Source organism: Chiloscyllium plagiosum, chromosome 4, assembly GCF_004010195.1.
Source record: "Chiloscyllium plagiosum isolate BGI_BamShark_2017 chromosome 4, ASM401019v2, whole genome shotgun sequence".
Lineage (NCBI taxonomy): Eukaryota > Metazoa > Chordata > Chondrichthyes > Orectolobiformes > Hemiscylliidae > Chiloscyllium > Chiloscyllium plagiosum.
The window spans coordinates 21,565,799-21,581,079 of record NC_057713.1 but is presented as its reverse complement, the minus strand read 5'-3'; the positions used below and the strand labels follow the sequence as shown (position 1 = coordinate 21,581,079).

The 15,281-nt window shown below is 42.7% G+C and overlaps 1 protein-coding gene across 1 annotated transcript in view; it reads left to right on the top strand.

Moving 5' to 3' along the window:
* The window catches only part of tsnare1 (T-SNARE Domain Containing 1), a 596,230-nt gene that overhangs the window by 483,747 nt on the left and 97,202 nt on the right, over window positions 1-15,281 (top strand). The window contains exon 8 of the mRNA XM_043687537.1: window positions 4,669-4,722. Within this exon, the coding sequence (XP_043543472.1) occupies window positions 4,669-4,722 (54 nt within the window). The remainder of the gene's footprint in view (window positions 1-4,668; window positions 4,723-15,281) is intronic.

Genomic DNA, 15,281 nt, shown 5'->3' with positions numbered 1-15,281 from the left:
ATTCTATTTACAATAGCAGAGACTGTGATCAATCAATGAAGACATTTTTATTCGCACACAGATGATATGGGTTCAGCTGATGGTCCAGCATTCTTGAATGAATACCTCTAAGAGATTCCTGATGAAGGGCTCACGCCCAAAATGTCGATTCTCCTGCCTCTTGGATGTTGCCTGATCTGCTGTGCTTTTCCAGCATCACACTCTCAACTCTGAGAGATTTCCAGCAGAGTCCAGAAAGGATCCAGGTCACTAGATGTCCTCTTCATTCAGTCAATGCAAAAGCAAGAAAGTGCAGAAAAATAATGATTGGGATTTAGCTTTCGGAGTACAGAGTAACACCCGAGAGGAATAGATATTCACAGGTAGACTTACTTACAGAACAAATTCCATAGCTACAGCAAAGCATTGATGAACTATTGTATCTTGATTTGATTTGATTGATTTTTTGCCATTTGTACCTAAATACAGTGAAAGTTTTGTTTATGAGTATTACAGGCATATCATAGTAAGCAGGGACATACAGATCATAAGATGAGAACAAAACACTGAGACACACACATTACGTGGCACAGGGCATGCACTAGGCAAGATCGGCATTATTTGAAGTTAGAGAGTCCATTCATCAGTCTAATAACGGCTGGGAAGAAGCTGTACCTGAGCTTGCTGGTGCGTGTTTTCAAGCTTCCATATCTTTTGCCTGACAGAAAAGGTATAGGTGAGCATTACCATCGTGCATTGGGTCTTCGATGTTGGCGGCCTTTCTGCAGCAGCGAGCCATGTAAGTGGAGTTCATGGATGGAAGGTTGGCTTCCATGATGGTCTGAGATGTGCACACAACCTTCTTAGTTTCTTATTGTCCTGGGCAGAGCTCAAGACCAGAAAAGTGTAAGGACATTCAAGAATGACCAAAAGAGAAAACCGAAGAACAGAATTCTAGGCATTAAGCAAAGATTTTATCTGTTCAGGTTAGCAGGTATGGGTCAGAGATAGGACACCATGGGGCACAATACACAAACAAGCAAAGCAATCAAAATTGGGGGGCATTTTCAAGAGGAATGGAAAGTAATAATATAACTCAAGAATGAATGAGTGTGACAACCAAAAGCTTTGGAGTAATGAAGAAGTAACAATGTTAACTATGACTCAGAGTAGTAGTTACATTGAAAATGTAGGGCGGCACGGTGGCACAGTGGTTAGCACTGCTGCCTCACAGCGCCAGAGACCTGGGTTCAATTCCCGCCTCAGGCGACTGATTGTGTGGAGTTTGCACATTCTCCCCGTGTCTGCGTGGGTTTCCTCCGGGTGCTCCGGTTTCCTCCCACAGTCCAAAGATGTGCAGGTCAGGTGAATTGGCCATGCTAAATTGCCCGTAGTGTTAGGTAAGGGGTAAATGTAGGGGTATGGGTGGGTTGTGCTTCGGCGGGTCGGTGTGGACATGTTGGGCCGAAGGGCCTGTTTCCACACTGTAATGTAATCTAATCTTTTCTAAAAAAAGAAATCATCTCCCTGGATTGATTGTGATGAGTGGAAGAAGATTGGGATGAGCAGTAAGAGCAGGACAAACATTCACTCGTGAAGGCCAGGCTTGGTGGAGGAAGAGCCAGATGTTCATTATGTAATGAGTTTAAATATGTAGCTTTGTGAAGCTAATGTAGAAGTTGAAAGGAATATCGGGGTGGGGTGTGAGGGAAGAGATGTAATATGAGAATGGTAAAGATAAAGGGATGATGATCATATGTTCAGTCAGATACTGTGAAGGAATGATGAAATTCTGTGCACTAGTGACAAATATATAATTGCAGAGAACAATATTTGCAATAAAATAGTTTGCAGAAATCTACCAGACTTACACTACAGTTACTGTTAGACAAAAGGAAAACATTACAGACCACAAACTACCAGAATAGAAGGAAACAATCATAACAGCACCTATAAATTTGCAATGAATACTTTTTTCTATGCTACATGTTCCACTTCAGGTAAGTCCTGTTGCTTTAAATCATTAAATCTTCAAGTTCAAGAAAACTTTGGTCTTGTTTTTTTTTGTGTGTTATCTTGTCTAATAAAACCTTCATACTCCGAGTCTTGCTATTGATTCAAATGCTTTCTGGGTAATTTCAACATTTTACTTCTTCCTTTTGCCATCTAACTTGTAATTGTGTGAGAGAATGGCAATCTTTGGACTCATTTGTAAATGCTTGGCACAAGGACATAATTCGGGGCTTTGACCATTCGGCGATCATTTATTATAATGTCCTTTGTCTCACCTGGGGTCTCTCAGGGCTTCACTGTTCCATTTGTCAACTGTGTTCCTTGAATATATTTAACCTTTCATACATTTTAACTACTTTCTGTTCTTCTGATCTGTAATGATTCTGAAAACTCCCAATCAATGTCTTTATTTTTTTAAGCTCCTTGTGTATTCACCCTTGTTTTTAAGTATACTTTAATTTCAATGCAAGATGTCATAGAATCATACGGCATGGAAACAGACCCTTTGGTCCAACCTGTCCATGCCCACCATAATCCCAAACTAAGCTAGTCCCACCTGTCTACTCCTAGCCCATATCCCTCCCAACCTTTCCTGTTCATGTATCTATCCAAATGTCTTTTAAATGTTGTGATTTTACCCGCATTCACCACTTTCTCAGGAAGTTCATTCCATACTTGAACCACCCTTTCTGTAAAGTATTTGCTTCTTTGTCTTTTACAACTTGGTCTCCTCTCACCTTAAAAATGTGCCTCCCCCTTGAAATCCCCCATCCTAAGGAAAAGACAACTACTACTAACTCTATCTGTTCCTCACATCCCCTTTCTGTTTCTTGTGTTTCCCGCATACATTCCCTATGCTCTGTAATGCACGTATAACACAGTGGAATGTGTAGTCTGCAATAGTGCTTGTGTATGTACCTCATATGACCAGTATATGTGATGCACATTTCTTGGTTTCTTCCTCAGAATCTAGAAATTCCCTTTCTACAACCATTAGGCCTTTTTCTGTCTTTATTTAAATTATATAAATTGTAATTTAAACTCCAGCATATTGTGTTGATTGTTGTTTCACCATTTTGTAATTGAGACCATTCTGCCAGCCCTTGGCGTTTTGTAAGTATGCGATTGTTCCAGCTGTATTAAAGTTCCCACGGCTGAGAGTCATGTAACAGCCCTTAATTAATAGTGATTCACTTTCTAATTCCCTGCACAGGTTTCCCAATTAATGTAGGCAAATTGAAATTCTTCTCATGATCATATTAGCTTCCTTACATGTCTCTCTGATTAAATGTTAAATTGCCTAAAACAAAATCCTGTGACACCATTCTTTACTAATTTTCTAGAAATTCAGTATTTGCTGTGTTGCCCATTTTTCTAACTTTTTTGAATATTCTGCGATGGGATGTGGTCGTCACAAGGAAAGCATTTGATTCCGTCCCTAATGGCCCTTGAGAGCAATTAAAAGTCAACCATATTGCTCTGGGTCTGGAATCTCACGTAGGCCAGATGGAATAAAGAAGGCAGATTTTCTTCCCTAAAGGGCATTGATGATCCAGATGGAGTTTTACAACAATCAATGATAGTTTTATGACAAGCTGACTTTTCCAACTTTTATAAACTACATTAAATTCCACCATGGCAATTGGTGGAACTTTAACAACGTCTCCAGAGTGTTAGTCTGGACCTTTTGGAGGATGGGTCCAGTAACATTACAGCTACGAGATAATTTCCCTGGATTTTATAGAAAGTAGAAATAGAAGTAAGCCTTTTCGCCCTTCAGGCCTGTTCTGCCTTCAAAATATTCAGGATTGGTCCTGTAGCTCAATCCCATTTTTCCTCTCTGTCCCTATACACCTTTCAAATCAAAGAACTCTGTCTTCCAGAAGAATGTGAGCAATGGAGTCATGGGAACGCCACCACCCAAACCTTAGCCATCCTTATTTGGAACTATATGAGTATTCTTTTGTCACTGGGTCAGAATCCTGAAGCTTTCTCCTGAACAGCACTGTGTTTTACATGGACTGCATGAACTGTAGAATCATAGAATCCCTACAGTGTAGAAGCAGGCCATTCAGCCTATTGAGTCCACACTGACCCTTCAAAGGGCATCCCACCTGGACCCACTGCCCCCCGCCACCCTATCCCTGTAGCCCTGTTAATTCAACTAGCCTGCACATCCCTAGACACTATGGATAATTTAGCATGGCTAATCCACTTAAAGTGCACATTTTTGGGAGGAAATGGGAGCACCCAAAGAAAACCTGTGCAGACACAAGGAGAGTGTGTCAACTCCACACAGGGAGTAGCCCAAGGCTGAAATTGAACCCAGATCCCTGGCACCATGAGACAGAGTGCTAACCAATGAGCCACTGTCTCGCACCGTGCTGAAGTTCAAGAAGATGGCTCACCATCACTTTTACAAGGGCAGTTCGGGATGGGCAATAAATTCTGGCTTGGCCAATGAACCACTCTACAAAGAATAAGCAAAGCAAGTATGCCAGTCATTGAAATTGAAGCATGTTATTGTTAATATTGTAGGATAATCGTGTAACCAATCCATTTTACATCTGCACTTTAAAGAGTAATTTGTTCCTGAAATTCAATACTTATTTTTAAATGCTTTAATGTGAAAATGAAGGCATGTAGAATCTCTGAATTATTCTTGTTTTTATACAGAAAGTTGCTGAGAAGTCCAGAGCATTGCTTCCTGCACCACAGAAAGACAGACAGGTACGTGAATTTGCTTGCATTGCAGTTTTGCACGTAGCAAATCTAATTCAAGCAGGCTGCTGTACAGGTGGGATCATTTTCATTCGTACCATAGCTCCGTTCTGAAAACAATGACAAGGTTCATTTTCTCCTATTCCTTACTGTAAGTGACTCCATTAACAGGAAAGGTAATCCTGGAGACTACCTGTTTCCAGGAATCTGAAATATAAAGCCAATTACAGTGAGCTATTTCTGAAACTCATTTCTAATGGTTTGCAACTTTTAAGCCCACTGTAGTTAACTGCCCTATCACAACAAATTTGTGTTTCTGGGCTCCCATGTAAAAGCTACCTTTAAACTGTGCATTTTGCAGACCGATCAATTTTATGTTATAGCTGATGTTTTTTAAAGCTATCATTTATTCTTGTATCTTATTTGTACTGTGACTGCACTAATTGGCAAAACCAAGGAGGTTGTTATGAGTATGCAAGTCGGCATTAATGACTGCGCAGATAGACCAAGTGAACATTGCTGAGATGTAGAGGAACACCGCTAATGCAGTGAGGGAACTATATCGGCAGGAGTCTGGGCACATCTTTCCCAGAGATTTTCGTCATGTTTCATTGTAGGAGCAGGATATAATCAGTGTATTGTGTCTGCCCACATAAACTAAGGGGAAGAAGTGGGCAAGGGACATAGGACTGAGTCTCAGCAAATTTGTCCTCAGGATCGGGGCAAGGGTGCAGTGCAGTTGAGAGGAGCTGCAGGATTTGAATTCGAAAAGCGCAACTACGATGAATGTAATTCAGGAGGGTGCTAGCCTGTGGTCAGAAGCACACTGGCTTTAATAGGAGGGGGTGCTGTCAGTGAATGGCATCACCAGGCATAGTCACCTCATTTGTACGAGTTGGGAGGTCATGCTGCAGTTGTGCAGGACATTGGTTAGGCCACTGTTGGAATATTGCGTGCAATTCTGGTCTCCTTCCTATCGGAAGGATGTCGTGAAACTTGAATGGGTTCACAAAAGATTTACTATTATACAGCCAGGGTTTGGAGAATTTGAGCTATTGGGAGAGGCCGAATAGGCTGAGACTGTTTTCTTTAGAATGTTGGAAGCTGAAAGGTGACTTCATAGAGGTTTATAAAATCATGAGGGGCATGGATAGGGTAAATAAACAAGGCCTTTTCCCAGGGGTGGGTGAGTCCAGAACTAGAGAGCAAATGTTTAGGGTGAGAGGGGAAGGACTAAAAGGGATCTAAGGGGCAGCTTTTTCATGCCGAGGGTGGTGCTTGTATGGAATGAGCTGCCAGAGGAAGTGGTGGACGCTGGTATAATTACGGTATTTGAAAGGCATCATGATGGGTATATGAATAGAAGGGTTTAGAGGAATATGGGCCAAGTGCGGGAAAATGGGAGTAGATTAGGTTGAGATATCTGGTTGGCATGGACAAGTTGGTTCGAAGGGCTTGTTTTCATGCTGTACATCTCCATGACTGTATAATGAAGGACAAAGGTGTCATCAAGACCCAATGCCATGTGTATGCATTATTCTCCTGCTTCCAGATGGTCCATGGAGGATCTCAGCACCTCCACTCACGGAACATCATCAGTGGCAATGAAGCGCTGCCGCATGGTGTGAAAATGAATTTAGTGGTGGTGTATGAGGGGTGGGGGTGGGTGGGGTGAGGGTGTGGGGATAGGGGTGGGGGTGACGTGGTCTGCCTTCTCCATTGTGCTTTGAGTGGGAAGTGCAGAGGAGCCTCCAGCTGGCTGCCGCCTTATGAGAAAGAGCCTCCATGATTGATGCCAGCGTTCTCTACCTACCCGTCATGTACCTTTGGTCTTTTGGAACAACAATAGGTGGAGCATTGGAATGGTGTGTGCCTATCTCCAGTGGCCTCTGGGAGTGATAGATCTCACTGTCCAAGATAAACACTAATCTGTCCATGGGGACAGGCTCGCGGTCACAGGATTTGCTGCACAGTTGCAGAGGCAATTAGGGTCATTACACCTCAGAAGAACATAAGAAATCAGAGCAGGTGTAGGAAATTCAGTCCATGGGGCCTTCTTATTATCATGGCTGGTCTTATCTCAGCTTCAACTCCACTTATAAACCCCTAACCTATTACTACTTAAAAATCTGTCTATCTCCTCCTGGCATTTGTTCCGTGTCCTGGCACTCTGAGGTGGTGAATTGAATTCCACAGATTCAGGGCTCTCTATAATTGGCAGATAACCATCATTGACTAGCTGTTATGGGACCAGGGTTGGGAAGGTTTAGTGAAAATAGGATACCAAGAGACGTCTTGGGGCATGGTAGGGAAGGGAGTCTGGTAAAATAGGGTGAGGCATCTCGCATTCCCAAAAAAAAATCAACCTAACTTGGACCCAGCCAAATCAAAAGGAAGATTCAGTCCCTGTGTTTGTTTCCATTGTTGATTTTAGTTATTAAATTGCTTTCAGACATGCATGATGACTGTCTCCGTTGAATAAGAGAGAGAGGCGACTTATGACTAAGTTAGAAGGAATTTCTTCACTGAGAATCTTTGGAGTTCTGTACCCTGGTATGCTGTGGAGCTCAGTCATACTGCATATGACTGTCTATTTAATAATAAGATTGAAAGATATTAGAGAAAGCAAAGCATACGGAGGATAATGCAGAAAAAGGTCTTTGAGTTAGAAGCTCAGCTGAAATCTCATTGAATGCTGAAGTAATTTGATGGTCCAAATGGCATACCCTTACTGCTATTTCCCATGTTACTCTTGTATGACAAGTGGATGCCACTGACAAGGCCAGAACTTGTTGCCCATTCCGATTTGCCAATGAACTGAGAGACTTGCTTGGCCATTTGATAGGGAAGTTATTGCTGTGATTCTGGAGTCACATGTAGGCCAGACAAAGTGAGGATGGTCGATTTCCTCACCAAATGAACATTAGTGAACCAGATTTTTTTTCCCCAATAATTGAGAATGGTTACATGGTCGCCATTAGTTTAACTTCTGGGTCCAGATTTTTATTGAATTTGCACAGACTAAAGACTGATTGGCCATCTTTTCTGCTGTAAAAATCCTGGGATTTAAATTTTAGCTTGTGTAATGATGAGATTCAAGCTCACATCCCAAGATTATTGGCAAGAATCTTTTAATTTCTAGTTCAGTGCCATTACTACTTCACCACCGAGAGAAGGTAAATGTGCAAGTGGCAGGCTGGCAGGTGAGTGAAGGGTTTAGGGGAAGTAAGGGTGGCAGGTGAGCAAGAAGGATGGGTATGATGGAGAGTGAATTTGTGTCAAATTAAGTACAGGAGGAAGAGTAAAGTGAGGAAACAATAGATAGAGTAATAGAGATGTACAGCATGGAAACAAACCCTTCAGTCCAACTTGTCCATGCCGACCAGATATCCCAACTTAATCTAGTTCCATTTGCCAGAACTTGGCCCATATCCCCCTAAACACTCCCTATTCATATACCCATCCAGATGCCTTTTAAATGTTGCAATTTTACTAGCCTCCACCACTTCCTCTGGCAGCTTATTGCGTACACACACCACCCTCTGCGTGGAAAAAGAATGCCCCTTTGGTCGCTTTTATATCTTTCCCCTCTCACCGTAAACTTGTGCCGTCTAGATCTGGACTCCCCCATCCCACGGAAAAGATTTTGTCAATTTTTACCTATCCATGCCCCTCATGATTTTATAAACCTCAATATGGTCATTCCTTAGCCTCCAATACTCCAGGGAAAACAGCCCCAGTCTATTCAGCCTCTCACTATAGCTCAAATCTTCCAACCCTGGCAACATCCTTGTCAATCTTTTCTGAACCCTTTCAAGTTTCACAATATCCTTCCGATAGGAAGGAGACCAGAATTGCACGCAATATCCCAAACTTGAAGTAAAAGAAGAAAATGTGAGAAAAGCTTATAGAATATGAGGTAAATGCCTAAACATTAGTTATCAAATACAGCACCAGAATGGTCATTTGGCATTTCATGAACAATGATCACTGTGATGAATGGCTACTTACTTGATGATCAGCCCTAACATTTTGCAATGAATTGAATGTGTAATCATTGTTTCAATCCAGCAAATTCTTCTGAAGGGACACTCAGGGCAGGATGCCATTTGTACAATGAAAAAGGTGCAAATTGACTAACACATTCTGAAAATTCACAACTGACAGCAAATTTCTAAGCCCCTGACCTGTTAGCAAATATATGCATTAATAATGGTGTGCATCATTAGCATGTTGTTAATTCTTCAGCAAGATTCAGTCCATTAACTTTTTAGACTACTTTGCAGCTGAGGCCTTAATTCAAAAGACAAATGAAAGTCTCAAACAGTTGCAGACTTAGGTGTGCTTATAATAATGAAGAGGAAGTGAATTACTGTCAGTGCAACACTCTTGAGGGAGTGTCGAAAGTGATGCAATTGAAATCCGTGTATAGAAAATCTAGAGCGAATGCTGTTTTCATTTGGGATTCTCTATTTGAATTCAAGCTTCCAAAGGAAGTGGTAGTAGCTGGTACAATTACAACATTTAAAAGGCATCAATTTGGGGGTATATGAATAGGAAGGATTTACAGGGAAATAGGCCAAATGCTAGCCAATGGGACCAGATTAATTTAGGATATCTGGCTGGCATGGATGTATTAGACAGAAGGGTCTATTTCCATGCTGTACAGCTCTATGACAACTCTGTAACTAGGTTTAAGGTGAGAGATGAAAAATTTAAAAAGGACCTGAGGGATAACTTTATTATGCGGAGGATGGTACATGTGTGGAATGAGCTGCAAGAGGAAGTGGTGGAGGCTGGTACAATTATGACATTTAAAAGGCATCTGGATGGTTACATAGGAAGTGTTTAGAGGGACATGGAACAACTGCTGCTAGATGGGACTAGATTAATTTAAAATATCTAATTGACATGGATGAGTTATATTTTAGGGTCAGTTTCTGTTCTGTTCAACTCAATGACTCTATGATCTAGCCTGTTAGCTTTTATTTCCTATTCTGCTCTTTGTGAATTTCCTGGTGTGGTCCACTCTGCTCAGGGTATCCAAGCATAGCTAACAATGTCAGAACAGATATTGTCACTTATTTTGCTGTTAAACATATTTAGTGTTGTGACCTGTCACCCGCTTGTGTTTCCTGCTTACTTCTGAACACATCCTGTTAAAAAGTGAGCGAGAGCAGAAACAAATTGGTTTACCTACACACCATCATTTCTCAGTGCTTTATACACTTACACAGATCCCTTCTTGGCAGATAAAATTCTACCCATGGCTGAGAACTAAATATCTGCATTGGTTAAACTGCTGTAAATTTAACTGGAGCAACCTGGAAACAGTACAAGAGTGCATCACCTACACTTACAATGATCATAAATTTCAGTGAACCAGCTCAACGTTTTAATGCAGAGGAATATAATCAGTTTTTTTTTATTTCTCCCTCTCTGATGATCCAGGAGGGAGAGAGCTGAGCAAGCATCCTTCACCAGTTTCTCTGAGGGAGGGAAAAAAATTATTCATGGATCAGATGGAAACCTTCAGCCAGAGCATAATGGTCAAACTGATTAATCCCCTTCCCAGGACTGACAAAACAGAAGGGAAGGGTGAACATCACAGCTGATTGCACAGCTAGACAGGAGAAATTAGCATTGCTGCCCTTAAAAGGAAGCTGCTCAAATCAATCTGGTAAATTCAATGTCAGACACTGAACAATTGTTTGTACTGCAGCATAACTGGAGAAAATAATTGCAGTTATGACTTTGATCTTAAGAGTTGAGGTGCTCAGTTTTGATGTCTGTGTTGGGTATCTATGAGAACACAATATTTAAGAGATTGTCAAAACTGCACTTAATGTATTTTTTATCAACAGGAAGAGATTTTAAATTAAGTTCTGTAACTTAGGAGAAAACCGAGGCCAATGGTGTAGGGCACTCTCAAGGTTGAGAAGAAAAGCAGAGGTGACTCGGTGTGTCAATCACAGCAACATGGCTATTACTGGATGATGGAACTGCTTAGCGATTGTTCTGGGACAATGGGAGGACAGAAAAGTTGATTAGATTACCTGATACGTAGAGGGAAAACAGGAATTTAAGTTGACCCAGCTGTGCAGAAGCAAACATTTTTGGTTATACGTGAAAATCAGCCAGCTGACTTTTGAGCTTAATCCCACTCGTCACATTCTGATTGTATTAAAAAGCAGAGTGAGGACAAAAAGGGAACGCTGACAACATGCTTCAGCTACCGTGCATAAGCTGAAAGTACTCGAGTGTGAAGGACCTTGTCTTAATCAATACCGTACATAACTGCTTTCTTACTCACAATCATTCCTCTCCTCGTGTTGGTCTGAGAAATTATTCAGGTTGTATTCAGTGGCGTGATATCAAGCATAATGTGATAACTTTAAATCTAACTTGGGGTATGATAGCAGCAAGAAGCCAAATCCCTTTCCATAATTTGAGATATACAGACATGAGGGGTGAGCTTAGGAGATAGCAGTGGGAGTCATTCAGAAACAAGCACATCACACAACTGTGACAAAGCCAATGGAACAAAAATGCCCAAAAATAATCAACAGTAAAATTGAAAATAATGCTTAAAAACAAGCTCACCAAAGTAAAAGAATGTGGATGATGATCATTGGGCATAGGAGGATGCAGGATATATACATGATTAAAACGTCAAGAGGGTTTGGAAGGCACGCAACCACAGATACAAAGTTCTCCTCGTATGATTAACCTTCAAGAGAGTATTCATGAGGAAGATTAAACACTTTGTATAGAATTACAAATATAGAAGTTATAAAAATTGTGTAATTAGAATTAGAGGGATCAACAGACTAAATAATAATCTTCCAGACCATGCACAACCCCACCACCTCAGAAGATCTCCCACCCACAGCTTCCAACCTCATAGTTCAGGAACCCTGCACCACCTGGTTCTACTTCCTACCCATGATCCACAAGCTGGATTACCCCGGCCAACCTATCATCCCAGCCTGCTCCGGCCCCACCAAATTCATCTACACATACCTCGATACTCTCCTATCCCCCAGGTCCAGGAACTCCCCACATACATTCGGGACACCACCCACACCCTCTACCTCCTCCCCGGCCCCCAACGCCTCATTTTCAACATGGACATCCAGTCCCTGTACATCGACATCCAGTCCCTATACATCGACATCCAGTCCCTATACATCTCCATCTGCCATGATCTGGGCCACCAAGCCCTCCATTTCTTCCTCTCCCAACATCCCCACCAGTATCCTTCCACTGACACTCTAAATCGTTGGCTGAACTGGTCCTCACCCTCAACGATTTCTCCTTCAAATCCTCTCACTTCCTCTAGATGAAAGGGGTTAGCAATGGACACCTGCATAGGCCCCAGCTATGTCTGTTTGTTGGCTACGTGGAACAGTCTATCTTCTGCAGTTCAACCGGCACCACTCCCCACCTTTTCCTCCGCAACATCGATGACTACATCAGTGCCACCACATGCTCCCATGTGGAGGTTGAACAGTTCATCAACTTCACCAACACATTCCACCCCAACCTTAAACTCACCTGGACTATCTCTGACACCACTTTCCCCTTTCTAGACCTTTATGTCTCCATCAACGGTGACCGACTCAACACTGACATTTTCTACAAATCCACATCTACCTGGATTACATGTTCTCCCACCTTGCCTCCTGCAAAATTGCTATCCCTTATTCGCAATTCCTCCGCCTCCGTTGCATCTGCTCCCGGGAGGACCAGTTCCACCACAGAACACACCAGATGGCCTCCTTCTTTAAAGACTGCAGTTTCCCCTCCCACATGGTTGATGATGCTCTCCAGCGCATCCATTTCCCACACCTCCGCCCTCGGACCCCACCCCTCCAACCGCAGCAAGGACAGAACCCCCACAGTCCTCACCTTCCACCCCACCAAGGTCCATATACATTGCATTATCCCCTGCTATTTCTGCCACCTACTAACGGATCCCATCACTAGGGATATATTTCCCTCCCCACCCCTATCCGCTTTCCACAAAGACCATTCCCTCCTCAACTACCTTGTCAGATCCATGTCCCCCAACAATCCACCCTCCCCTCCCGGCACCTTCCCCTGCTACCGCAGGAATTGCAAAACCTGTGCCCAATCCTCCCCCCTCACTTCTGTCCAAGGCCCCAAAGAAGCCTTCCCCATCCATCAAAGTTTCACCTGCACTTCCACACATGTCATTTACTGTATCTGTTGCTGCTGATGCAGTCTCCTCTATATTGGGGAGACAGGACGCCTACTCACAGAGTGCTTCAGAGAACATTTCTGGCACACCCTCACCAACCAACCCCACCGCCCCATGGCCAAACACTTCAACTCTCCCTCCCACTCCGCTGAGGTCCTGGGCCTCCTGCATCACCACTCCCTTACCACCCGACGCCTGGAGGAAGAGCACCTCATCTTCTGCCTCGGGACTTCGAACCTCTTGGCATCAATGTGGATTTCACCAGTTTCCTCATGTCTCTTTCCCCCACCTTATTCCAGTTCCAAGCTTCCAGCTCAGCACTGTCCTCATGACCTGTCCCACCTGTCCATCTTCCTTCCCACTTTTCCACTCCACCCTACCCTCCGACCTATCACCTTTACCCCCCCACCTCCATCCACCTATCGCACTCTCAGCTACCTTTCCCCTAGCCCCACCCCCCCCTCCTATTTATCTCTCCACCCCTGAGGTTCCCAGCTTCATTCCTGATGAAGGGCTTTTGCCCGAAATGTCGATTTTCCTGCTCCTCGGATGCTGCCTGACCTGCTGTGCTTTTCCAGCATCATAGTCTCGACTCTAATCTTGAGCATCTGCAATCCTCACTTTGGCTTAGACTAAATAATAAACCTGGAAATGCATTCTTGAAGATTTTAATCAGGGTGTCTGACAATACCACAGTCTACTTTAAACATGTGTCATGTGCTGTCATTTATGGGAGTCGTGAGGCAGAATATTGCAATGGAGAGGAGAAGTTTGTAACATTCTTAAAGGATCATGAATATTGCAGGAATTCTAACAGGAAAATGTAGGTCATGAAGGACATGAGAAACCAGTCAAGGAATATTAAAACTCATTACCCTGTAAATAGCTCAATTGATAGTCAAAATAAACTGAGAAGAGCATTGATTTGAAATTGACCTCATAAATCACAGCCAACCTGTCTCTTCCCTGATGAAATTCATGTGAGAATGAAGTAACAAAGACTGGTCATAAGCAGCACCATTAAAAAATCTGGACAATTATTCAATGGGGAATCAATGCTGTAGCCTCAACTATTCTCCTTATGCTGACATGAAGGACCAGAGTGTGTTGTCCAAACTCAAAGCAGTTAAACTTTCATACAGCACCAAGCTAGAGAAGGGTGGTACGGTGGCTCAGTGGTCTCACAGTGGTAGGGACCCAGGTTCAATTCCAGCCTTGGGTGATTGTGCAAACTCCAGACAGACATTCTCCCAGTGTCTGTGTGGGTTTCCTCTGGGTGCTCTGGTTTCCTTGCGAAGCTCAACGATGTGCAGGTTAGGTGGATTGGCAATGCTAAATTGTCTGGAGTGTCCAGGGATATGCAAATTAGGTGAGTTGGCCATGGTAAGTTGTTTGTAGTGTCTCGGGATATGCAGGCTAGGTGGGCTGGCCATGGTATAAATTTGGGAAAAGGGTGGATGTCTGGGTGGAATGCTCTTTGGAGGGTCACTGTGGACTTGATGGGCCAAATGGCTTCTTACCACATTCTTGAGATTCTATGATACTATGTCTGAAGACTCTGAACTTAGCACGGATAGTAAAGAGAGTTTGACACCTTTAAATCTAAGCTGATAAACGCTCAATGAAACTTTACAAAGATAAGTGCAAATATTACATCGGGGTAAATGTCAGAGTGAGATTGACTGGTGTGGGATCAATGAAAGTGAAAGATATCCTAGGAGGATATTTAAACTTTTGCTCGTTTTGTCCAACACACACTGCAGTACCAATGGATAAAACAAATAAAATTCTGGATTGTATCGTCAAATTAATTGACTTTAAATATCGTCAAAATAAATCCATGTGAGGCATGGCTTTCATCAGATGACACCTAGAGAATGGCATGCAGTCTGTTACCATGACATCCTTTACCTGGAGAAAAGATCAGAGAGGACAGAAACTGTAATGATACCGAGTGGTTTGTGAGGGATAATTTGATAGCTTAGAAATTTCAGCTGTAAGAATGTAACATACAGTCAGCTGAAACCCAAGATGTGGTATTTATTGGAATTAAAGGCAAACAAAATTTCACCCTGGGACAATGTTTTCAGCCATGTCAACATATCACAGCAAGAGAGCAGAATGGAAGAATTTATAGTGTTGGAAAACATTTTTGTTTTGCAAGAAGAGTTCTCCGTTAGGCTGATTGAAATCGGACCATTGGATTGGGATGCTGTAATGGAAAGCTGTCAGGGTTAGAAAGACATGATCAGGTGAGCACAAAGATCTAGCTGACCTAAATTGACCTTGTGAAGAAGGGGTGCATTTGAGCTTACGATTTGAAAGCCTAAAGGTATTAGGAGGG